The sequence below is a fragment of the Somniosus microcephalus genome, chromosome 16, assembly GCF_052327205.1.
Source record: "Somniosus microcephalus isolate GS21.2 chromosome 16, FLI_Smic_1.0, whole genome shotgun sequence".
In the NCBI taxonomy this organism is placed as follows: domain Eukaryota; kingdom Metazoa; phylum Chordata; class Chondrichthyes; order Squaliformes; family Somniosidae; genus Somniosus; species Somniosus microcephalus.
Window position 1 is genome coordinate 92,859,856 of NC_141002.1, and position 26,676 is coordinate 92,886,531.

The following is a 26,676-nucleotide window of genomic DNA, read 5'->3' on the forward strand; positions in this document are numbered from 1 at the left end:
CCTGAGAGAACAGACGGGGCCTCGGTTTAACATCTCATCCGAAAGACGGCACCTCCGACAGTGCAGCACTCCCTCAGCACTGCCCTGGAGTGTCAGCCTAGCTTTGTGTGCTCCAGTCTCTGGAGTGGGGACTTGAACCCACGACCTTCTGACTCAGGTGCTACCCACTAACTGACACACATTCCTTTTTACCAGCAACATATTAATGATTCTCTTGGCTGCTGAATATAAACAGCTTTAAAGTCTTAATACAAATCTTCAACAACAACAAAAAAAATCAATAAAACACACCCTTTGTAGCATAAAGTGCAGCGAGATGCGCGGTGACTTCCTTCAAGCTTGGGACGGCCAGCTTGAGTCAGGTGGCTCTGGGATTTGCTCTGTGCAGTTTCGCAGCGCACCTGCAGTGAAATCTGATCTCATCTGTCACTCGGTCAAGTGTCTCGCCTGATCTGTGTACAGGGCTCTCTCTCTCTCTCTCTGTCTGTACAAACCTTGTGTTATTGGGGAGCAGGAGGTTGGACCAGAAAAAAAGGGGGTGGGCAACAACAACAAAAAACCCCAGAGGAGAAAGAGAAAGAGAGAAATGAAAGGCTTAAAAGTGCCCAGGAATGCGCTGGGTCTCTCTGCACAGCAGCCACTCTCCAGCGGGAAGGCGGACGAGAGAGAGCCGAGGCTCAGGGCGCCTCGCTGGGAAAGGAGGGAGGAGCACAGCCCCTTGGCCAAGGGGCGGAAGAGGTACCGACCCCCAGACGTCAGGACAATCTTCAGCCACGCCAGAGACCCCAGGATTGAAGAGCAGAGGGGAGAAGGACACCGCTTTGCCCACTTCGTGTCTGAGAACGACTGGTGTGACCTGTGCTGCCACCTAGTCTGCGGCCAGTTTCTCAGGTGCACAGGTGAGTCTGTCGTGCTTTTTTTGTTGTTGTTGTTGGAAGGGACAAGTGTCTGAAGCATGTCTGTGTGTCCAGCAACCCATGACTGGGCAATTTTTTCTCAACAACTGCTGAGCTTGTCTAGGTTAAGTGTGCGTATATTTTGTGGGCAGCTGGCCAACACGTTTTGTGTTCCCTTTCTCTTTTTTAGTTCAAAAAAGTAATCAACGGGGTGGCATTTCTCTTTTAGCCAAAAATGGGAGAATTTAAACGAAATTAATTCTTGGGATGTGGACGTCGCTGGCAAGGCTGGCATTTATTGCCCATCTCCTAGTCGCCCTTGAGAAGGTGGTGGTGAGCCGCCTTCTTGAACCGCTGCAGTCCGTGTGGTGAAGGTGCTCCCACAGTGCTGTTAGGGAGGGAGTTCCAGGGTTTTGACCCAGTGATGAAGGATCAGCGATATACTTCTAAGTCAGGATGGTGTGTGACTTGGAGGGGAACTTGGAGGTGGTGGTGTTCCCATGTGCCTGCTGCCCATGACCGTCTAGGTGGAAGAGGTCGCGGGTTTGGGAGGTGCTGCCGAAGAAGCCTTGGCGAGAATGCCTCCTTTTCACAATGGCTAATGACCCACTAACTAAATGGTGGGGAACAGGTCGGCGGGTTTGAGTTTTCTGAGAATATGTGTTGGTTGGTGGGTCATTAATTATGGGGGGAGGGGGGAAATGGGCATTCTCCCATAATTATCATCCCTATATCTACTAATTCTATGTAGTGCGATTTACTGACATTTTTGATGAAATAAGTTAACTATCTGCTTTATGGGCTGGGGAAATCCCCACCCCACCCCATGAATTTAGGGTACCATTACAGTTTTGGGGATCTTAGCATTGATTTTGCCCTCAATGTCCCGTAAGTGAACCTTTGAACCTTTTTTACATTCTTAGAGTCATAGAGTTATACAGCACAGAAAGAGGCCCTTCGGCCCATCATGTCCACGCCAGCCATCAAGCCCTGTCTATTCTAATCCCATTTTCCAGCACTTGGTCCGTAGCCTTGTATGCTATGGCATTTCAAGTGCTCATCTAAATGCTTCTTGAATGTTGTGAGGGTTCCTGCCTCTACCACCCTTTCAGGCAGAGTTCCAGATTCCAACCACCCTTTGGGTGAAAAAGTTTTTCCTCAAATCCCCTCTAAACCTCCTGCCCCTTACCTTGAAACTATGCCCCCTGGTTATTGACCCCTCCTACTAGGGGGAAAAGCTCCTTTCTATCTACCCTATCTATGCCCCTCATAATTTTGTGCACCTCAATCAGGTCCCCCCTCAGCCTTCTCTGCTCTAAGGGAAACAACCCCAGCCTGTCCAGTCTCTCTTCATAGCTGAAGCACTCCAGCCCAGGTAACATCCTGGTGAATCTCCTCTGCACCCTCTCCAATGCAATGATATCCTTCCTATAGTGTGGTGACCAGAACTGCACACAGTATTCCAGCTGTGGCCTAACTAGTGTTTTGTACAGCTCCATCATAACCTCCCTGCTCTTATATTCTATGCCTCGGTTAATGAAGGCAAGTATCCCATATGCCTTTTTAACCACCTTATCTACCTGTCCTGCTGCCTTCAGGGATCTATGTACGTGCACACCAAGGTCCCTCTGATCCTCTGTCCTTCCTAGGATCCTACCATTCAATGTGTATTCCTTTGCCTTGTTAGTCCTCCCAAAATGCATTACCTCACACTTTTCAGGGTTAAATCCCATTTGCCACTGTTCTGCCCATCTAACCATCCCGTCTATATCGTCCTGTAGCTTGAGGCTTCCCTCCTCGCTATTTACCACTCCACCAATTTTCGTGTCCTCTGCGAACTTACTGATCATACCTCCTACATTCATATCTAAATCATTAATATACACAACAAACAGCAAAGGACCCAGCACCGATCCCTGCGGTACACCACTGGACACAGGCTTCCAGTCACAAAAACAACCTTCGACCATCACCCTCTGCCTCCTGCCAATTTTGGATCCAATGTGCCAAATTGCCCTGGATCCCATGGGCTCTTACCTTCTTGACCAGTCTCCCATGTGGGACTTTGTCAAAAGCCTTACTGAGGTCCATGTAGCCTACATCAACTGCACTACCCTCATCCACATACCCCCTCAAAAAATTCAATCAAACTGGTCAGACATGATCTCTCCCTGACAAAGCCATGCTGACTATCCCTGATTAATCCCTGCCCCTCCAAGTGGAGACTAATTCTGTCCCTCAGAATTTTTTCCAATAATTTCCCTGCCACTGATGTTAGGCTCACTGGCCTGTAATTCCTTGGTTTATCCCTACTACCCTTCTTGAACAATGGTACTACGTTAGCTGTTCTCCAGTCCTCTGGCACCTCCCCTGTGGCCAGAGAGGTTCTGAAAATTTGTGTCAGAACCCCTGCAATCTCCTCCCTTGCCTCACACAGCAGCCTGGAATACATCCCGTTAGGGCCTGGGGATTTATCCACTTTTAAGCCCACTAAAACCGCTAGTACTAATTTGTTCAAGTATATCACAATCCCCCTGCCTGATTTCTCCCTTCTCCATAGTGAACACAGATGCATAATAACCTTAAAGCAACTAGGAATTATTATGTCGCCCACTTTCCGAGAACAAATATTTGTTAAGAGTAGTTGGAGAAAAACGATTCCCTCTGGCGAGTGGGTCAGTAAGCAGAGGTCATTGATTCAAAATCATTGGCAAAGGAGCTCGAGGGGAGAGGAGGAGAAATGCTTCCATTCAGAGAGTTGTCGGGATCTGGAACGCTCGACCCGAAGAGGTGGTGGGAGCTGATTCCATAAATGATTGTAAAAATGGAGTTGGACGGGTACTGGAGGAAGAGGAACTCACAGGGTTACGGACAAAAATCCGGGGAGTGGGGGACTGAGCAGGACTGCTCTTTCAAACAGCTAGCACAGGCACGATGGGCCGAATGGCCTCCTTCTGTACTGTAAGTTTCTACAATTCTATGATTTAAAAGAATTCCCAATGTACATCGCCTCAAGGGAGCATTCATAAAATGTACCCTTAAATCATAGAAACGCAGAATCACAGAATCATAGAAATTTACGGCACAGAAGGAGGCCATTCGGCCCATCGTGTCTGTGCCGGCCGAGAAAGAGCAATCCAGCCTAATCCCACTTTCCAGCTCTTGGTCCGTAGCCCTGCAGGTTATGGCACTTCAAGTGCATATCCAAGCACTTTTTAAATGCAATGAGAGTTTCTGCCTCTACCACCCTTTTAGGCAGTGAGTTCCAGACCCCCACCACCCTCTGGGTGAAAACATGCGTCCGTGTGGCTTTCTCTGCGTGTCCTCTGAGCAGCTGGGGAGTGACGTGTAGGTCAGAGCAGGTCAGGGTGGCAGACTTCCTTCCCTGAAGGGAACCAGTTGAATTTTTATAACAATCCAGCAGCTTTTGTGGTTATTTTATCAAGTGGCAGCTGCAGTCTTTATTGAATTCTATGTTGTGCCTTGCCATGGTGCCCTTTAAACTCGGGACCCTTGGGTTGGTTGTCCAGCACCATAAACACTGGGTAACCATACCTATTTGAATTTGTGTCTTGTGCCAATCCACAATTTTCCATCCATTAGAATTCCTCCATTTAATTGGGCAGGCAGCTTTCAAAGGAACTCTTCCCTACCTCTTACTTCCAGCTCTTTAGCCTGTATTTTTATTACTAATACCTCCAGTAGTTCTCTGATCCAGAGGCTCACGGACATATCAAACAATAGCTCGTGCTAAATTTCCGATTGACATCAAGAGAGTGCAAAAATAGTCCCCTGAGCAAATTGAACAATGCTTCATGCATATAGCCAATTAAGACAATATGTAGATTGTTATAATGTGTCTTCTTCTTAGGCAGTCCCTCGGAACCGAGGATGATTTGCTTCCACATTAAAAATGAGTTCTCAGGTGGCTGATGAGTCCAATGCGGGATCTACAGTCTCTGTCACAGGTGGGGCAGAAGGTGGTTGAAGGGGCGGGTGGGTGGGGTGCTTGGGTTGACATGTGCTCCTTCCGCTGTTTGTGCTTGGCTTCCGCTTGCTCCCGGCGGAGAGACTCGAGGTGTTCGGCGCCTTCCCGGATGCTTTCTCTATAAAGTGTAAGTGTCTAATAAAGGACTAAAAATAATACATATGTAAAAGTCAAATGGGCTTGTTAGTTGGTTCCATGTCTTCACCATTGGAAAAAAGCATTTCTGTACATCACAGGGAGTCTTTGCTAATTGAACCTTTGATGCCATCTTCTAGAGGAATGGTCACTGCCTACTCCTTTGTGAATTCACTTGGCATTTTATTCTCCTTGAGAAATATCTATCTGCACCATTCGCTGTCTTCTGCTGGTTGCTCATATACATGGAAGGCAGTTCTCCATCTCAATGGCGTTGCAAGTTTAATTCAGCCATACAGAGGATTGTGGTGTGAATGTGTACATGACTGGAATTTCTAGACTATCAATAAACGCTGGCCTTGCCAGCGACGCCCACATCCCATAAATGAATTTTTAAAAAATCAACACTGCTGGCACATTCCTGCTCCATTGCCAAGTATGTCATCACTAATGGCCCAGGTTAACAATGAGGTGCCTCTCCCTCCTGTCCATTTACCAGACTGACGATGGCTCTAACTCGCTTCGATGTGAACCACAAATTCCCGGGCATAATCAGGACCACAATCGCGCCGGTTCCTGGTTGCCTCCGTCGGCTGCCTGAATGCTTTGCGACCCAGCTGCCCGATTCAGGCACCTGCTTTGTGGTGCCGTTCATTGCTGGAGCAGCTCGTGGTCAGCAATTTGGTACGAACTTTCAGTAATAGCCTGCAGTCTGTTAGAGGTCAGGATCGAGAGATGGTAAAGGAATTCATTTTGTATGAAAAGATTCCATTTATATTGGGTTCCATTTTATATTAGCACTATAGTTAAAAGCTTGGAATTAAAAGACTGCAAATGCCGTTAACAGTGTCTGGAAAGAGGTCAGGACAGCCTGCTTTCTAGGCCGGGCTACACATTCTTTACATTTAGAGATTACGTTATCTGTAACTAACCATAATAATACATTCTATGCCTTGCTAATCCTTAAACACCAGTTTGCTAGTCTCGGGACCACACACGTCAGAAAGAAAGCCTTGACTGATAGAGGTTTAGCAAACCTGGAACATCTTAGAATCATAGAATGGTTACAGCACAGTAGGAGTCCATTCGGCCCGTTGAGCCCGTGCCGGCTCTCTGCAAGAGCACTTCAGTTAGTCCCACTCCCCCGCCCTTTCCCCGTAGCCCTGCAAATATTTTTCCTTCAGGTACTTATCCAACTCCCTTTTGAAAGCCACGATTGAGTCTGCCTCCACCACCCTTTCAGGCAGTGCATTCCAGATCATAACCACTCGCTGCGTAAAAAAGTTTTTCTCATGTCGCCTTTGGTTCTTCTGCCAATCACCTTAAATCTGTGTCCTCTGGTTCTTGACCCTTCCGCCAATGGGAACAGTTTCTCTCTATCTACTCTGTCTAGACCCATCATGATTTTGAACACCTCTATCAAATCTCCTCTCAACCTTCTCTGCTCCAAGGAGAACAACCCCAGCTTCTCCAGTCTATCCATGTAACTGAAGTCCCTCATCCCTGGAACCATTCTCGTAAATCTTTACTGCTCCCTCTCTAAGGCCTTCTCCCTCCTTCCTAAAGTGCGGTGCCCAGAATTGGGCACAATACTCCAGGTGAGGCCGAACCAGTGTTTTATAAAGGTTCATCATAACTTCCTTGCTTTTGTAGTCTATGCCTCTATTTATGAAGCCCAGGATCCTGTATGGTTTTTTAACCGCTTTCTCAACCTGCCCTGCCTCCTTCACCGATTTGTGCACATATACCCCCAGGTCTCTGTTCATGCACCCCCTTTAGGATTGTACCCTTTAGTTTATATTGCCTCTCCTCGTTCTTCCTATTAAAATGTATCACTTCGCACTTTTCTGCATTAAATTTCATCTGCCACGTGTCCGCCCATTCCACCAGCCTGGCTAAGTCCTCTTGGAGTCTATCACTATCCTCCTCACTCTTCACTATACTTCCAAGTTTAGTGTCATCTGCAAATTTTGAAATTGTGCCCTGTACATCCAAGTCCAAGCCATTGATATATAATCAAGAAAAGCAGTGGTCCTAGTACCAACCCCTGGGGAACACCACTGTGTACCTTCCTCCAGTCAGGAAAAACAACCGTTCACCACTACTCTAGGTTGGTTGAGGGATAAATATGGGCCAGGACACCGGGGAGAACTCCCCTGCTCTTCTTCGAAATAGTGCCATGGGATCTTTTACGTCCACCTGAGAGAGCAGACAGGGCCTCGGTTTAACATCTCATCCGAAAGACGGCACCTCCGACAGTGCGACACTCCCTCAGTACTGCACTGGAGTGTCAGCCTAGATTTTGTGCTCAAGTCTCTGGAGTGGGACTTGAACCCACAACCCTCAGAGTCAGAGTTGAGGGTACTACCCACTGATCCACGGTTGACAATATATGATGTCTTCCAATTTGATAACAGTACAGAATATATTAATTGAGCAAAACCTTTCTGGAAATAGCAGATCTATTATTACATGTCTGATTGGACACAGAGGACCATATTTTCCTCTCTTTGTTAATTGTAGTGAAAAATATGGATTTGAGTAACAATGGCACAATATGGGTAGAAAGTGCTAATGAACTATTATCCATATTTAGTTCTTCATTGAGGATTCCCAATTCTACAAATTGACCTCATGAACATTAGTGAGCAGTGAGACAAAAGGCCATTTTAACTCATTAATTAATTAAAGACAGATGTGAAGAACTGATGTAGAATTACATTAACCCTATGGAGCATAATAGAAAGCTGTATACTCTACACTGGGGAAGACCAGAATAAGACTTAAATAAGGGTAAGATTTCAAAGCATCACACTAAGGACAGAGCTGAATAATAGAGGAGATTTTTGCATGGGTATAACAACCATTGAAGCGTATCTTGAGCATAGCAGGAGGAGAAGGTGGCCTGAGAGCACAGAGGGCATGAAGCAGACAGTCAGTTACCCGAGTGTGACAGGAGACCAATTCATGAGTAGGCTCAGCGGATATGTTTTGACTGAGATGTGTCATCTGGTCCAAGAAGACCTTGAGGGACGGTCTACCATCCCCACTGCACCACCAGTGGCGGTGAAGGTCACCCACTGCCCTCAACCTTGGTGCCACAGGAACCATCTCAGGAGACAGCTGCCCTGCCTCATTAAAGAAGCAACTGAAGCTGCTCATCTTCATGCACTTGGCTGTATACCTTTCAACAGCAGCCTACCAGCCACTACAGGCAAGGAGACAGATGTTAGTGCTTCATTCCCAGCTTCTCCACTGAGCTCTGCAGTCACATAAAATCGCACAGAAACAGGCCATTCGGCCCAACTGGTCCATGCCGGTGTTTATGCTCCACACGAGCCTCCTCCCACCCTACTTCATCTCACCCCATCAACATATCCTTCTATTCCTTTCTGACTACACTTCAAAAGTACTTCATTGGCTGTAAAGAACTTTGATGTCCTGAAGTTGTGAAAGGTGCTGTATAAATCCAAGTCTTTCTTTCTTTCATGTACTTATCTAGCTTCCCCTTAAATGCATCTATACTATTCACATCAACTATTCCCTGTGGTAGCGAGTTCCACATTCTCACCGCTCTCTGGGTAAAGGAGTTTATCCTGGATTCCTTATTGGATTTATTAGTGACTGTCTGAGATTTATGACCTGCAGTTTTTGACTCCCACCCACAAGTGGAAACATCTTCTCTACGTCTACCCTATCGAGCCCCTTCATAATTCTAAAGACCTCTATTAGGTCATCTCTCAGTCTTTTCTTTACTAGAGAAAAGAGCCCCAGCCTGTTTAGTCTTTCCTGGTAGTTGTAGTCTCTATAATAGTTGACCACTATTATGTTCTATTTGACATTTTGACCAATCAAGGAATTGTTATTTTCTTTGCTTGTATACTTCTTGCCAAAAACTACATATGTTCCATTAGATTTACTTTTGGACAACTGATATTATATTCCACACAATGAACAAACAACAGACTGGAGGATATATTAAAAATGATTACTTTTTATGTGTACTCTGCTGCCCGTGCCCTAACTCGCACCAAGTCCCGTTCACCCATCACCCCTGTGCTCGCGGACCTACAATGGCTCCCGGTTAAGCAACGCCTCGATTTTTAAAAAAAATTCTCATCCTTGTTTTCAAATCCCTCCACGGCCTCGCCCCTTCCCTATCTCTGTAATCTCCTCCAGTTTCTCAACCCCTCCCCCGAGATATCTGTAGTCCTCTAATTCTGCCCTCTTGAGCATCCCCGATTTTAATCGCTCCACCATTGGCGGCCGTGCCTTCAGTCGCCGAGGCCCTAAGCTCTGGAATTCCCTGCCTAAACCTCTCTGCCTCTCTCTCCTCTTTTAAGACGCTCCTTAAAACCTACCTCTTTGACCAAGCTTTTGGTCATCGGCCCTAATATCTCCTTGTGTGGCTCGGGGTCAAATTTTGTTTGATAATCAGTCCTGTGAAGCACCTTGGGATGTTTCACTACCTTTAAAGGCGCTATAGAAATGTAAGTTGTTGTTGTTTGTGGGCTCACTATTTTCACTGGTATCTGTGCAGGGCTAAGACATGGCACAGTACCGTCGCTGACAGGACTACCAATTACATACTCCTTTGCTACTCCACTGCTAGAGGGCATCTCCTCACAATGCCCTCTGATCTCCTTTAGGCTATCGAACACTGGACATCTATGAGGTCTCTGAATCCCTCGCCCATGGTTGCCTGTTAAATGTTCTCCGAGTGTGTTGAAGTTGGCTAGGGCTGTGTCTTGGAGTTTGTATCTTAGCAGCAATCCTGCGATACGAGTGATTCTCTTGTTGTGTCTTTGTTGTGCATTAGACGGCAGAGGTGATGGTTATCTGCTCAGTCACAGACTGTATTGCAAGCCATTGGAGGTGCGACCTATCCATACCACCCTCCTTCCGCTGGGTCCGTTGAATGATGGACCGTGTTCATTATAGGCCATGTGTCATAACGAACTCTATTGGAAAGCGGGCCCACTGATCTGAATCCCCAGGCACCTCAGGATTGGTACTCAGTATGTTGGACCTCTGCCCTGTACCTGTTGAGTTCTCATCAACTGTCGCTGCCTCTACCTCTTCTCCAGTTCCTTGTCCCCACTTTTCTTGTGATTCCCATTGATTTTCTTCCAAAGTGTGTGTTTCTGCGCTAGTGTCTGATTCAAGTGTGACTGGTGTTGGTGTTCTAAAGACTGGTGGTCTTTGGATGTGCCTTGTAGACCGATGCCGTCTTCATGCTCTGGAAAGAGACCAGATGGGACCTTATGAGAAAATCAGTACACATATCAATTGGGCATTATCATCTAATGCTTATATGCTTGTGCATAATCTGTGTCTGTGCACAAGTTGCTGCAACACACCATGCGAATCATAGAGCATATGATTAATAAAAACATCATGGTTGGGCTGCAAACCCAATAAAAGAAAGAATTAAAATAAACAGTTATAAACTAAAGGGTACAATTCTACAGGGGGTGCAGGAACAGAGAGACCTGGGGGTACATGTGCACAAATCGTTGAAGGAGGCAGGGCAGGTTGTGAAAGCGGTTAAAAAACCATACGAGATCCTGGGCTTTATAAATAGAAGCAAAGAGTACAAAAGCAAGGAAGTTATGATGAACCTTTATAAAACACTGGTTCGGCCTCAACTGGAGTATTGTGTCCAATTCTGGGCACCGCACTTTAGGAAGGATGTGAAGGCCTTAGAGAGGGTGTAGAAAAGATTTACAAGAATGATTCCAGGGATGAGGGACTTCAGTTATGTGGATAGACTGGAGAAGCTGGGGTTGTTCTCCTTGAAGCAGAGAAGGTGAGAGAGGAGATTTGATAGAGGTGTTCAAAATCATGAGGGGTCTAGACGGAGTAGATAGAGAGAAACTGTGCCCATTGGCAGAAGAGTCGAGAACCAGAGGACACAGATTTAAGGTGATTGGCCGAAGATCCAAAGGCGACACGAGGAAAAACTTTTTTACGCAGCGAGTGGTTAGGATCTGGAATGCGCTGCCTGAAAGGGTGGTGGAGGCAGATTCAATCGTGGCTTTCAAAAGGGAATTGGAGAAGTATCTGAAGGAAAAAAATTTGCAGGGCTACGGGGAAAGGGCGGGGGAGTGGGACTAGCTGAAGTGCGCTTGCAGAGAGCCGGCACGGGCTCGACAGGCCGAATGGCCTCCTACTATGCTGTAACCATTCTATGATTCTATATAGCACCTTTCAGGACCTCGGGATGTCCCAGCGAAGTACTTTTGAAGTGTAGTCACTGTTGTAATGTAGGAAACGTGCCAGGTCCCACAAACCGCAATGAGATAATGACCAGATGATCTGTTTTTGAGTGGTATTGGTTGAGGGATAATTATTGGCCGGAACACCGGGGAGAACTCACCAGCTCTTCTTCGGGCCTCATCTCATAGAATCATAGAAGTGTACAGCACAGAAGGAGGCCATTCGGCCCCTCGTGTCTGTGCCGGCCGAAAAAGAGGGCAGCCAGGACCTCGGTTTAACGTTTCAAACCTCAGCCTAGATTTTTTTGCGCTCCAAGTTTCACTGGAGCGGGACTTGAACCCACAACTATTCTGATGCTAGAGGCAGCGAGTGCTACCCACTCAGCCACTGGCTGACACCAATGCTGCGGCAGAGAATTAATGATGTTGACCGGTTTGAAAAGCCTTCGCGCTGTTTAATTGCTTTGGTAATGAGGGAACGATTTGTGTCTGAGGCTTGAAGTTTAACTCGTGCAGTCGATAACCTTTTTGTTAAAAGTTCTAACAGAATCAAAAGAGCTTCAACGAACCCTTCAACATGGGCGCTAGGGTTAAACATCAAAGATGACATCATTGATTATTTGAATGCAGATGCTTTATATGCTGCCTGGCAGACACTGAGCCTACTGTTCCTGCTCACACCACACAGATACTGGAGGGGGGGAAAAAATTTGCCTGTAGCGTTTATGTGAACTTTGGGCTCAGTTTACGACAATCCAACTCAATGCTAATCTAACCTAAAGAAGCAAAACGTTGGAATAAATAAACAGGTTTCCACTGGCGCTAGAATAGATCTCCTCCATACTGCTTACTCCTAATTCAAATTATCTGTCATGCAGCTTCATTCTCAAATTCAAAATTCTCACTTTGCTGCGCTATTTATGTTGCTTAATTCAGATTATTGGATAATTCAGATTGTTTGCAGCACCCGCATTGACTGAATTATCAGGAGTTGACCGTTGTGTTGGGAGGCCTTTTGAAATGCATCCTCCAGCGAGGTGCCTGACGAAGGGGGAGGGGGCCTTAGAAATCGGTTCGCACCGGCCTGCTGACGCTAACTGGGGGCAGGGAACGATCGTCACACCGCGCTGGGACGGGTAGAAGCATAGAAACATAGAAGATAGGAGCAGGAGTAGGCCATTCGGCCCCTCGAGCCTGCTCCGCCATTCAATGAGATCATGGCTGATCATCCAAATTCAGTACCCTGTCCCTGCCTTCTCCCCATATCCCTTGATCCCTTTAGCCACAAGAAATATATCTAACTCCTTCTTGAATATATTTAATGAATTGGCCTCTACTGCCCTGTGTGGTAGAGAATTCCACAGGTTCACCATAGAAAATTCCACAGGTTCACTATAGAGGCACACCCAATGTTGGGCTTTTGGGGCCTCATTTTACGCGAGACCGGGGAACTGCAGAGGCCTGCTGCGCGTCCCCCAGGTACCTCGCTGGCGGAAGAGCATTTCGATTTCGGGTAGGTCCTGGGAGGTGGGTGGTGGTGGTGTGGGGAAAGCGAGAGGGGGGGCGAGAGGGAGGGAGGGGCTGGCCGAGATAGGAGGGGAAGCGATCGGGAAAGGGGAGGGGTGCGTCTGGGAGAGGTAGGGGAGCACTCAGTAGAGGGGGGGAGGGAGGGGCTGGCCGAGATAGGAGGGGAAGCGATCGGGAAAGGGGAGGGGTGCGTCTGGGAGAGGTAGGGGAGCACTCAGTAGAGGGGGGGAGGGAGGGGCTGGCCGAGATAGGAGGGGAAGCGATCGGGAAAGGGGAGGGGTGCATCTGGGAGAGTTAGGGGAGCACTCGGTAGAGGGAGGGAGGAGGCGATCGGGAGGGCGGTCGAGCGGGAGGATCACTCCTGTACCTACTGTCTCCACAGTCAGGTGAGTCATTTTTATTAAATCTACCTTTTCTGTGGCGGCTTCAGCGGTCCCTTTAGGCCGCATGTAGACCACATTTTCCTGAACATGGCCAGCCCAGTGCTAACTGTATTCAGGGTGTTATTATTGTAGTGTATGTACCCGTCTACCTTTAAGGAAATTATTGTATGTAACCGTTCACCTTTAAGGGAACTACTTTAAGTGTGGCACTACTTGTTTGGCTTCTGTATACGGTAATACCGACAGTGACCACACCAGTATATAAGGGTTGTGACAGGATTACTAGGGCAGATTCGCCCTGACCTTCGAATAGTAAAGACCTGTTTGTTTGTTACTTCTGAAGTCTGTGTCGTTATTAACTGTACAACTCACAGACTTTACAGTGGCGACGAGTCCGATCGTACCCTGCGGCAAGACTACCAAAGCAACGAAGAGCGTCGAAGAGAGGCAACCGCCCTCGTCGTGCTGCTGGTAGAAAACACGAGGCTGCAGCAACAGAAAGGAAGCAGACCAGCAACAAAAGTTTTCATCAACAACAGGCACTGACTACCCTTTTACCACGGTGCGGAGTGAGCCGATCAGCAGGAAACAAGGCGACCGCGGAGACTGTGAGTAGGGGAAGGGGTAGAGAATATCCGGAGGATAAGGGCTGTGCACTCGACCACGGTCGAGGGGGAACGGAGCCGATCAGAAAGTCGGGTCCAACGGCGTCGTGAGACAGTCGGACCGCGATCGGCGGGGAAAGCCGGGCAGCGACCGCAGCCACGAAGCGCTGAGACTGGGAGTAGGCGCGGGAAGAGAAACCCGACCGCAGCCGGGGGAGGGAAACACCGGTCTGCGAGAGGGCGGGGAGGCGAACAAGAGCCGAGCAAGGGGAGAGAGACTGCGCGAGAGACAGTCCAGCGGCTGAGCTGTTCTCCACCAACGGGGTACCCAGAGCCAGTAGAACCGAACGTGCGGGAGAGGGAGAGACAGAGCCGAGCGAGGGGGGAGAGAGACTGTGCGAGAGCCAGTCCAACGGCTGAACTGTCCTCCGTTAACGGGGTGTACCCAGCGCCGGGAGAGCCGTGCGGGCGGGAGGAAAAGACAGAGCCGAGTAAGGGGAGCTGGGCGAGAGCCAGCCCAGCGGCTGAACCTGTCTGCTGTGGGGGAAAGCGTACCCCTTCCACCAGGAAGAAACGCGGGAAGCCGCCATTAGGCGGAGAAGACGACAGAAGCGGGAAACCGCCATTGAAGTGGGCGGGGAGAGAAGGAAAGAGCGGGAAACCGCCATTTTCGCGGGAAAAGCCGCCATTTTAGAGAAAAAAAAATAATACATAAGAACTTAAAGAAATACTTGTGTTGTACCCAAGGAAAGGAAGAGGCCTAAGAGTGGGGACATCAACGATTTTAACTCTGAGATAGAAGACTGGCCCACGTACGTGGAACGTATTGAGATACATTGTAAGGCTAACAAAATAGCTAAGGAGGAAAAAGCTGTAACCTTACTTAACATGATGGGTGCGAAAACATTCGGGTTGTTAAAACATCTTCTCTCTCCAGCTAAACCGGCGGATCAGACTTTCGATGATATTGTAGCAGTACTGAAGGATCACTTGAACCCCACACCGTTGAAGCTGGCTGAACGATTCAGATTCTATGCAAGAACGCAGAAGAAAGACGAAAGCAACGCGGAATACTTGGTCGAACTGCGGAGGCTAGCGAAACACTGCCAGTTCGGAGGGAATCTGACAGAGGCACTGCGAGACAAGTTCGTATGTGGATTGTCCAAAGAAGGGACGCAAAAACGATTACTGGAAGAGAACGACCTCACACTTGACAGGGCTGTCCTTATAGCCGCATCACACGAAGCCGCAGCGAAAGGCACGGCGGTAATGCAGCGGAAGGCGGTGGCACTAGGGGTGGACCACATCACCTCGAGGACAACAATATGCTATCGTTGTGGGAAGACAACACACGACCAGAAGCAATGCTGGGGAAAAAACCAAGAATGCAGGAAATGTGGCAAGATCGGGCACATAGCTAAAGTGTGCCGGTCAGGAACGACGGACAACAATAAGGAGTCCGCACAAAAATGGTACAGGAAGGTACAAGAGGTGACTAGGAAGAGTCTGAAGGAACAGAAGTCGGACTCGCACTCCAAATACAAAGGACTGGACAGTCTAAGAATTCACAACGTGAGCAACGAAGCTGACCGACAAACTATTTGGATAACGCTACAGATTGAAAAGGCCCAAGTAAAAATGGAAGTAGACACCGGATCGGCGTTGACGGTCATGAATAAGCATGACTATAAAAAGTTTTTCAAGCATATTCCACTACGGAATACGGAACTAGTACTACAGACATACACGGGGCACAAAGTATTCCCCATCGGAAAGATAGAAGTTAAGGTGAGATACAAGGATAAAGATCACCACCGGTTGGATCTGTATGTGTTGCCTGAAGGAGGTCCACCACTTCTGGGACGGGAGTGGATCCGAAAAATAAAGATGGACTGGCATGCACTAAACACCATGACGGTGGAGTCTGAAAAAGAGGATGTCAAACCTGAATGGTTGTCCAGAATATTAGACGAAGCTCAAGAAGTATTCCAGCAAGGACTGGGAACGCTGAGAGGTATTAAAGCAAAGGTTAAGATTGCAGAACATGCAAGCCCAAAGTTTTTTAAGGCCAGATCGGTACCATACGCAATACGACCAGCAGTGGAGGCAGAACTAGAAGAACTTGAACGATCAGGGGTTCTGTCGAAAGTAGACTGGAGTGAGTGGGCCACGCCCATTGTTCCCGTCATGAAATCCTCACCAAGTAATAAGCCAGGGGGACTGGGGAAGGTCCGTATCTGCGGAGATTTCAAGATCACAGTGAATCCGGTACTTCACACGGTACAATACCCGCTTCCGAGGATTGAAGATATTTTTGCTTCGTTGGCTGGAGGGAAGCACTTCACGAAGATAGACCTGGCTCAGGCATATTTACAGATGGAAGTTGAGGAAGAGTCACGCCAATACCTCACCATCAACACTCAGAGGCTTGTACCGCTATAATAGACTGGTCTTTGGGGCAGCTTCGGCGCCAGCAATTTGGCAGAGGGCCATGGAACAGGTGTTACAAGGAATTCCAAGCACGCAGTGCTACTTAGATGATATTCTAATCACGGGAAAAGATGAGGAAGAACACCTCACGAATTTGAAACTGGTACTCACCAGGTTGAAGGAGTATGGCCTTCGGGTTAATCGCAAGAAGTGTGCGTTCTTCCAAAAACGGATCTCATACTGCGGTCATGTCATTGACCGAGAGGGACTACATAAGTCACCTGAAAAGATAGAAGCGGTCGTGAAGGCCCCTGCTCCAGGAAACTTGTCACAGTTAAGATCATTCTTGGGGTTGATTAATTACTATCACAAGTTTCTGCCAAATTTATCCACGGTGCTGCATCCGCTGAATGAGCTGTTGCGAAAAGAAACACCATGGAGGTGGAGTGAAGAATGCAAAAAGGCTTTTCGCAGAAGCAAGGAGTTGATTACCTCTGAAGAAGTGTTGGCTCACTTCAACCCAGCATTACCCCTTCGGCTGGCTTGTGATGCTTCCCCGTACGGAATTGGGGCAGTACTTTCGCACAGGCTACCAAATGGCTCGGAAAGGCCAGTGGCATTTGCGTCCCGATCATTGACACCCGCGGAGCGAAATTACGCCCAGATAGACAGGGAGGCCCTCAGTCTTGTGTGGGGCGTGAAGAAATTCAACCATTACCTGCAATGTAAGAGGTTCACATTGCTGACAGACCACCAGCCGTTGGTGTCCATATTCAACCCAAACAAGGCCGTTTCCACCATGACAGCACAAAGGTTACAAAGATGGTCAGTTTTACTTGGGGCACACCAATATGACATTGAGTACAAAAGGTCCAAACAGCATGGAAATGCTGATGGGTTATCACGCTTGCCATTGCCGATGGTAGAAGAAGCGAGTACAGTGGACCCAGTAGAGTTGTTCCACTCATCCATAGTGGAGTGTCTGCCGATAACAAACTCAATGAACGAGACAAGGAATGACCCGACTCTTTCACGAGTCTATGATTTAACGGTGGAGGGATGGCCAGCACAGAGCGAACCAACACTGCAAGCATTCTCAGAGGAAAGAACAACTGTCAGTGTGTCGAGGAACCCTGATGTGTGGGTCTAGAGTGGTGATTCCGCCCAAACTCCAAAAGAAAGTACTCAAGGAGCTGCACGAAGGACATCTGGGTGGAGTAAAGATGAAGAATCTAGCAAGAGCGTTTGTGTGGTGGCCAGGCATCGATGGGGACATAGAGGAGATCACGAAGAATTGCCTAGGATGTCAGAGGGTTCAGAACGCGCCACCACAGGCTCCTCTGCATCCATGGGAGTGGCCCTCATCTCCTTGGCAAAGAGTACACATCGACTTTGCTGGTCCATTTATGGACTCGATGTTCCTAATAGCGGTAGATGCCCACTCCAAGTGGCCGGAAGTAATTAAGATGACCACCACCATGACGGAAAAAACCATCACAGTGTTAAGAACTATGTTTGCTCGGAATGGCCTGCCAGAACAGATCTGTTCTGATAATGGACCGCAATTTGTGTCCGAGGAATTTAAGAAATTCTTAAAGAGCAATGGGGTTAAGCATTACACGTCAGCCCCATACCATCCCGCCTCCAATGGATTGGCTGAAAGGTTTGTCCAGACCTTCAAGAAGGCCGTAAAGGCCATGAGTAATGAAGACATAAGTCTACAGCATAAGGTGGATAGCTTTTTGTTGGCATACCGAAATGCAACACATGCGGTCACAAATCAAACTCCCGCAATGGTGTTTTGTAATAGACGCCTAAGATGCCCGCTGGATTTGCTCAAACCAAACGTCAGAAGGGACGTAGAGAATCGGCAATTCCAGGGCATGAATGAAAGGGCCACTAGATCTTTCCAGATTGGTCAACAAGTTTTGGCCCGGGACTACCGTACTGAGAAATGGCAGCCTGGAACTATTGGAAAAAGGCTAGGGCCGTTGATGTACACCGTGGACATTGGGGACAATATAATAAGGCGCCATGTTGACCAGATCATGGGGTCCGCCACAAATGGGCCACCGACTTCACCACCTTACCCGGGTAATGTTGAGATTGAGATACCCAGAACACCTACGTCCGATCTGGTAGTTCTGGAATCAGCGGAACCTGACACTTTCCTTCGAGCCGATTCGACTTTGCCAGAAACACCTAGCTCGCCTGGAATGACGACACCACTGCAGCGTTATCCGGACAGAATCCGGAAACCTCCAGAAAGACTGAATCTATGAACTGTCTTACATAAATCTGTATATATGTGATAATGTATGTCCACTATGGACTCAGTATGTTGAAAACTAAAAAGGGAGGATTGTAGTGTATGTACCCGTCTACCTTTAAGGAAATTATTGTATGTAACCGTTCACCTTTAAGGGAACTACTTTAAGTGTGGCACTACTTGTTTGGCTTCTGTATACGGTAATACCGACAGTGACCACACCAGTATATAAGGGTTGTGACAGGATTACTAGGGCAGATTCGCCCTGACCTTCGAATAGTAAAGACCTGTTTGTTTGTTACTTCTGAAGTCTGTGTCGTTATTAACTGTACAACTCACAGACTTTACAATTATGTTCATAAATAAATAGACGCTTTCATTATGAACAGCTAGCTTGAGCTAGTCATTTATTCAGCCATGTGGACTAGTGTACAGGCATCCATCTTGACTACTGCCTTATGGGTAGCCCCTTACTAAACATACAGCTCCACCTAGTGTACCATTCTAGAATGACATGTTACTGATCATTACATCCCCCTTCCTTAGAGGTTAAACAAAATCAAAATCAATCATACCGACATACACATCTTCACAACAGTCAACACATTTTCAAAGCTTTACTTTATGAACTCTAAGCTTTTCATTCTTTTATTATAGTTTTCTTTGTACTCAAAGATTAAGTCTATCAGGCTTTTTTACTTCACGTGTGGCTCTTCTCAGCACAGGTAAGTCTGATGTGTTTTCATGAGAGCCTGTATGTGTGTTTGTGTTAGATTGTTCTGGTGGTGAGTGACAAGATTCAGTTGTGGCATTGTCATCGATTTGCTCTTGGATAGTTTCTTGTGTTTTCAGGAGGGAACGGCGGTTCCACCTGAGAATCTGTCCTTCCTCAGTTCTAACAGTGTATGACCTTGGTCCTACTTCCTCAAGAACTGTAGCTTTCCTGTTCCATGCATCTGGATCCTCAATCCTGACAACATCATCCCTTGTCAATGGTTTCAGAGTTTTGGATAACTTGTCATAGTGTGATTTCTGTTTCAGCTTTAACAGTTGAAGTCTCTGTCTTAGTCCCTTACTCTGCTTTTCTTTTGCACAGCAGGGTAGCGTGGTGCGCAACTTGCGACCCATTAGGAGTTCAGCAGGTGAAGAACCACAGTCTAAAGGGGAGGCTCAGTAGCTCAGCAGGGCGAGATAAGGATCAGACTTGCTTTCTGCTGCTTTCTTCAGTAGCTGTTTGAGAACTTGAACACCTTTCTCTCCCTTACCATTCGACTGAGCATACAGAGGACTGGATGTGATGTGTTGAAAGTCATAATGTGCTGCAAACTGTTGCCACTCCTTACAGTTGAAGCACGGACCATTGTCGCTAATGGCAATCCTGGGAATTCCATGTCTGGCGAAGATGGATTTAACATGCATTATGACACTGCTTGCTGATGTGCTTGAGAGCAGCGCCATCTCAGGATAGTTAGAATAGTAGTCAATCACTATTAGATAGTCTTTACCATTCAAATGAAAGGTCCATACCAACCTTTTGCCATGGTGCTGTTGGTAAGTCAGCTACTATCATTGGTTTCTTTGCTTGTTTGTTTTGGTGTTTCTGACATGTCTCACACATGCCTATCATGTTCTCAATGTCCTTATTTATGCCAGGCCAATAAACAGTCTCTCTTGCTCTCCTTTTGCATTTTTCAATTCCGAGGTGTCCCTCATGAATCCTTTTGAGCATGTCTTGACGTAGGGCCTGTGGAATGACTATTCTGTTCTGTTTTAGTAATAGTCCACTTGCGACACTTAACTCTGACCTGATCTGATAGTATTTTGGATAGGAACCTTTTGGCCAACCATGATGAATGTTCTCTATTACTGTTTGTAACACTGTATCTTTTACTGTTTCTTCTGCTATTTGCTTTGATTTTGTGTCTGACACGGGCAGCGCAGCAGTGACCATACTCACATGAACATCCACGTCTTCCTCAGTAGAGCTCACATGACTCATTGTGGGTGCTCGGGATAGTGCATCTGCTAACACTATGTGTTTGCCTGGTGTGTAGATCAGTTCAAAGTCATATCTTTGCAGCTTCATCATGAGTCGTTGAATCCTTGGAGACATCTCATTCAGGTTTTTTTTTATGATGGCAACCAGTGGGCTGTGGTCTGTCTCAACTGTGAAGGTGGGAAGTCCATATATGTAGCCATGAAACTTTCCTAGTCCAACTACCAAGCCTAGACATTCCTTTTCAATCTGGGCATATCGACACTCAGAATCAGTCATAGACCTGGAGGCATAGGCAACAGGCTTCCAATCTTCACCCTCTGCTTGTAGCAAGACCGCGCCTAGGCCATCTTTTGATGCATCCGTTGACACTTTGATTCTCTTTGTTGGGTCAAAGAAGGTGAGTACAGGTGTGGTTGTCAGCACTGTTTTGAGGTTCATCCACTCTTGTTCATGTCTTTCTGTCCATGCAAACTCATTTGTTTTATGTAGCAGGTCTAGTAGACAGGCTGTCTTGGCTGACAAGTTAGGAATGAACTTTCCAATGAAGTTTATCATCCCCATGATGCGTAGCACTCTCTTTTTGTCAGTGGGTTGGGGCATTTTGAGTATGGCGTTTACTTTTTCCATATCTGGCTCTATTCCTTTACCAGATAGATTGTCTCCTAGGAAAGTGACTTCCTGGACACCAAACTGACACTTGGCTTTGTTGAGCTTCAGTCCATTCCGGCGTATGCTCTGTAGCACTTTAGTCAGTCTCTCATTGTGTTCTTTCAGTGTGGAGCCCCAGATGATGATGTCATCAACATAGACCCGAACTCCTTCCAGACCTTCAATTATGTGTTCCATCGCTCTATGAAAGATTTCAGATGCAGATATTATCCCGAAAAGCATTCTGAGGAAACAATACCTCCAAATGGTGTGTTGAAGATATAGTATTTGGTGCTCTCTTCATCCAGTTTTAGTTGCCAAAATCCTTGAGGCATCGAGCTTTGTGAAGTATCTGGCACCTGACATTTCACTGGTGATTTCTTCTCGCTTGGGAATCTGGTAGTGTTCACGTTTTATGTTTGCATTTAAGTCCTTTGGATCCATGCATACTCTTAGATCATTGTTCTTTTTCTTTACACATACCATGGAGTTAACCCAGTCTGTTGGCTCTTCGACTTTCCTGATGACTCCTAGTGTGGTCATTCTGTCCAGTTCTTTCTTGAGCCGGTCACGCAGGGGTGCTGGAACTCTCCGTGGAGCATGTACCACTGGCTGAGCATCCTCTTTTAGCTGGATCTTGTAAGTGAATGGTAGAACACCAAATCCTTTGAACACATCCTGGAAATTACTCACTACAGAATCCACTGAGTCATCTGGTCTGCTTATGGCACAGTTTATACGGTAGACTCTCTTGACCAGTTCTAAGTCCTCACAAGCTTTGTAAGAACATAAGAACATAAGAAATAGGAGCAGGAGTAGGCCAATCGGCCCCTCGAGCCTGCTCCACCATTCAATAAGATCATGGCTGATCTGATCCTAACCTCAAATCTTCTATCACTCTGCATCCACCCGAACCCATGTGATCTCCCGGAGAGGCGAAAAACCAGATAAAGACCCAATGGCCAATTTGGGAGAAAAAAATCTGGGAAATTCCTCTCCGACCCATCTAGGCGATCGAAATTCTTCCAGGAGATCACTCTGTCCCTATATTTTCTACAGTACTTACCTTCTGTAAAGGCGATCTCCACCCCAGCCAGGAACAGGAATAAAACCATCTCCTGAAATCTAACAGAATTAGAACACAGTAGGAGCAGAACAAGGCTACACGGCCCCTGGGCCCGCTCCACTACCCACAGGGCCATGACCATTCCGAACCCAGACTCATGTCCAATTTCCTGCCCGCTCCCCGTAACCCTTTATTCCCTTTACTTCTAGGAAACTATCTATTTCTGTTTTAAATTTATTTAATGATGTAGCTTCCACAGCTTTCTGGGGCAGCAAATTCCACAAACCTACCACCCTCTGAGTGAAGAAGTTTCTCCTCATCTCAGTTTTGAATGAGCAGCCCCTTATTTTAAAATTATGCCCCCTAGTTCTAGTTTCACCCATCATTGGGAACATCCTCACCGCATCCACCCGATCAAGCCCCTTCACAATCTTATATGTTTCAATAAGATCGCCTCTCATTCTTCTGAACTCCAATGAGTAGAGTCCCAATCTACTCAACCTCTCCTCATATGACCACCCCCTCATCCCCGGGATTAACCGAGTGAACCTTCTTTGTACTGACTCGAGAGCAAGTATGTCTTTTCTTAAGTATGGACACCAAAACTGTATGCAGTATTCCAGGTGCGGCCTCACCAATACCTTGTACAACTGCAGCAATACCTCCCTGTTTTTATATTCCAACCCCCTAGCAATAAAAGCCAACATTCCATTGGCCTTCTTAATCACTTGCTGCACCTGCATACTAACTTTTTGAGTTTCGTGCACCAGGACCCCCAGATCCCTTTGTACTACAGTACTTTCCAGTTTCTTGCCATTAAGATAATAACTTGCTCTATGATTTTTCCTGCCAAAGTGCATAACCTCACACTTTCCAGTATTGTATTCCATCTGCCAAATCTCTGCCCACTTACTTAGCCTGTCTATGTCCCTTTGCAGGTTTTTTATGTCCTCCTCACTCACTACTTTCCCTCCCATCTTTGTATCATCTGCAAACTTTGATATGTTACACTCGGTCCCCTCCTCCAAATCGTTAATATAGATTGTAAAGAGTTGGGGACCCAGCACTGACCCCTGCGGAACACCACTAGTTACTGGTTGCCAATCTGAGAACGAACCATTTATCCCAACTCTCTGCTTTCTGTTAGAGAGCCAATCCTCCACCCACGCCAGAATATTACCCCCAATCCCGTGATTTTTTATCTTGAGCAATAATCTTTTGTGTGGCACCTTGTCAAATGCCTTTTGGAAGTCTAAATACACTACGTCCACTGGTTCCCCTTTATCCACCCTGTATGTTACTTCCTCAAAAAACTCAAGCAAATTTGTTAAACATGACTTCCCCTTCATGAAACCATGCTGAGTTTGCCCTATTAAATTATGTTTATCCAAATGTCCCGTTACTGTCTCCTTAATAATGGACTCTAACATTTTACCAACCACAGATGTTAGGCTAACAGGTCTATAGTTTCCAGCCTTCTGCCTACTACCCTTTTTAAATAAGGGTGTTACATTAGCAGTTTTCCAATCTGCCGGGACCTTTGCTGAGTCCAGTGAGTTTTGGAAAATTATTACCAATGCATCCACAATCCCTACCGCTACTTCCCTCAAGACCCTGGGATGCAAGCCATCAGGTCCAGGGGATTTATCCGCCTTGAGTCCCATTATTTTACCAAGTACCACTTCCTTAGTGATTTTAATTGTATTTAGTTCCTCCCCCCCTAGAGCCCCCTGTTTGTCCAGTGTTGGGATATTCTTAGTGTCCTCTACTGTAAAGACTGATACAAAATAATTGTTCAGTGTTTTTGCCATCTCCATGTTTCCCACCATTAATTTCCCGGTCTCATCCTCTAAGGGACCAACATTTACTTTAGCCACCCTTTTTCTTTTTATATAACTATAGAAACTTTTACTGTCTGTTTTTATATTTTTTGCTAATTTACTTTCATAATCTATCTTCCCTTTCTTAATCAATCTTTTTGTTATTTTTTGCTGTCTTTTAAAGACTTCCCAATCTTCCATCCTCCCACTAGATTTGGCTACCTTATATGCCCTTGTTTTTAGTCGGATACTATCCTTAATTACTTTACTTAGCCACGGATGGCTATCTTTTCTTTTACACCCTTTTTTCCTCAGTGGAATATATATTTTTTGGAAGTTGTAAAATAACTCCTTAGATGTACACCACTGGTCATGTACCGTCTTACCCTTTAATCTATTTTCCCAGTCCACTCTAATTAATTCCGCTCTCATACCTTCATAGTCTCCTTTATTCAAGCTCAGCACGCTTGTTTGAGATCCAACCTTCTCACCCTCTAATTGAATATGGAACTCAACCATGTTATGGTCACTCATTCCAAGGGGATCCTTTACTAGGACATTTTTAATTAATCCTGTCTCATTACACAGGACCAAATCTAAGGTTGCTTGCCCCCTGGTCGGTTCAGTTACATACTGCTCAAGAAACCCGTCCCTAATACACTCAATGAACTCTTCCTCAAGGCTGCTCTGCCCAATTTGATTTGTCCAGTTAATATGATAATTAAAATCCCCCATAATTATAGCTGTTCCCTTATTACAAGCCTCAACTATTTCCTGATTAATACTCCGTCCAACAGAGTTGCAACTGTTCGGAGGCCTATAGACTACACCCACTAGTGTTTTTTTCCCCTTATTATTCCTTACCTCCACCCAAACTGTTTCACTATCCTGCTCCTTTGACCCAATATCATTTCTCTGTATTATAGTGATTCCTTCCTTTATTAACATAGCCACCCCACCTCCTCTCCCTTCCTGCCTGTCCTTCCTGATTGTTAAATAACCTGGTATGTTTAATTCCCAGTCATGGTCACCCTGCAGCCATGTTTCTGTAATGGCCACAAGATCATACCCATATGTCATTATTTGTGCCGTTAACTCATTCATTTTGTTACGAATGCTACGTGCATTCAGATAAAGAACTTTCAAATATGTTTTGTAACACTTAGTTCCTGTTTTTTCCCTTTTTAGTACTTTACTTTTTACTCCATACCTTCTGTCCCTTCCTGACACATTCTGTTTTTTAATTCCCCCACTGCTACCTAAGTCTATGACCTTCTCTGTTGTCATTTCTATTATTTGCTCTCTAGAAACCTCCCCCCCACTAATTAGTTTAAAGCCCTCTCTACAGCCCTAGTTATATGATTCGCCAGGACTCTAGTCCCAGCACTGGCCAAGTGGAGTCCGTCCCAACAGAACAGCTCCCTCCTGTCCCAGTACTGGTGCCAGTGTCCCAAGAAGCAAAACCCATTTCTCCCACACCAGTCTTTGAGCCACGCATTTAACTCTTTAATTTTATTTATCCTAACCAAATTCGCTCGTGGCTCAGGTAATAACCCAGAGATTATTACCCTTGAGGTTCTGTTTTTTAATTTGACCCCTAGCTGCTCATACTCCTTTAACAGAACCGTCTTCCTTGTCCTATCTACGTCGTTTGTACCAACATGGACCACGACAACTGGATCCTCCCCCTCCCACTGCAAGTTTCTTTCCAGCCCAGAAGAGATGTCCTTAACCCTGGCACCAGGCAGGCAACACAGCCTTCGGGACTCCCGCTCTTGACTGCAGAGAACCCTATCTATCCCCCTAATGATACTATCCCCTACCACTACAACATTTCTTTTTACTCCCTCCACTTGAATGGCCCCCTGTACCATGGTGCTGTGGCCAGGTTGCTCATCCTCCCTGCAGTCCCCGCTCCCGCCCTCACAGGGAGTAAGAACCTCGATCCTGCTGGACAAGAACAAGGGTTGCGTCTCCTTCAACACTACATCCTGGATCCCTGTACCTTCCTCACTCGTAGTCACACCGTCCTGTCCCTGACCACGGACTACATCTGCAGTAATTAACTTCATAGGTGTGACCATCTCCTGAAACATAGAGTCCAGGAACTTCTCCCCCTCCCTGATGTGTCGCAGTGTCCGAAGCTCGGTCTCAAGCTCCATAACATGGAACTTGAGTTCCTCTAGCAGCAAACACTTGTCGCAGATGTAATCACCGTTAGCCTCAATGGGGTTCACCGGCTCCCACATCTCGCAACAGTAACACATCACCTGCTCCATTCTATATAATTAATTAAATTTCTTATTATTAGTTATGAAGACCCTGCCCGGATATATATGATAATATCACACCACTATTCAATAGGACTTACCAACTTAAAGGTATGAAAGAGAAGAGAAGGAAGAAAACCAACCAACCAGCTGATCACCAACCTCCTCCTTGAATACTGTCTGTGGAGCCTGTTTGGTTGACTCGTCTCGCTGCTCCGCCTCCGCAGTGCTGTCTAAGCCTGGGAGTGGGGAATAAAACAGAGCAAAAAACACACCCTCACCTCCCACTTATCCGAACTCTCCCACTTAGCAGAACTCCAACAGCACTCAATGCACAAAGCACTCCGTGCACCGCACTAGCCCCTCCCCTTTTATACCTGGATTCTACTTCCTGTTTAAACTGCCCAAGAGTTTAAAAAACC

General features: G+C 46.5%; 1 protein-coding gene across 1 annotated transcript in view; it reads left to right on the forward strand.

Annotated features, from left to right (window-relative positions):
* The first annotated feature begins 428 nt into the window (after window positions 1-428).
* The window catches only part of rassf3 (Ras association domain family member 3), a 251,321-nt gene continuing 225,073 nt past the window's right edge, over window positions 429-26,676 (forward strand). Inside the window, exon 1 of the mRNA XM_086009444.1 lies at window positions 429-899. Coding sequence (XP_085865570.1) covers window positions 587-899 — 313 coding nt within the window. The 5' untranslated portion in view covers window positions 429-586. The remainder of the gene's footprint in view (window positions 900-26,676) is intronic.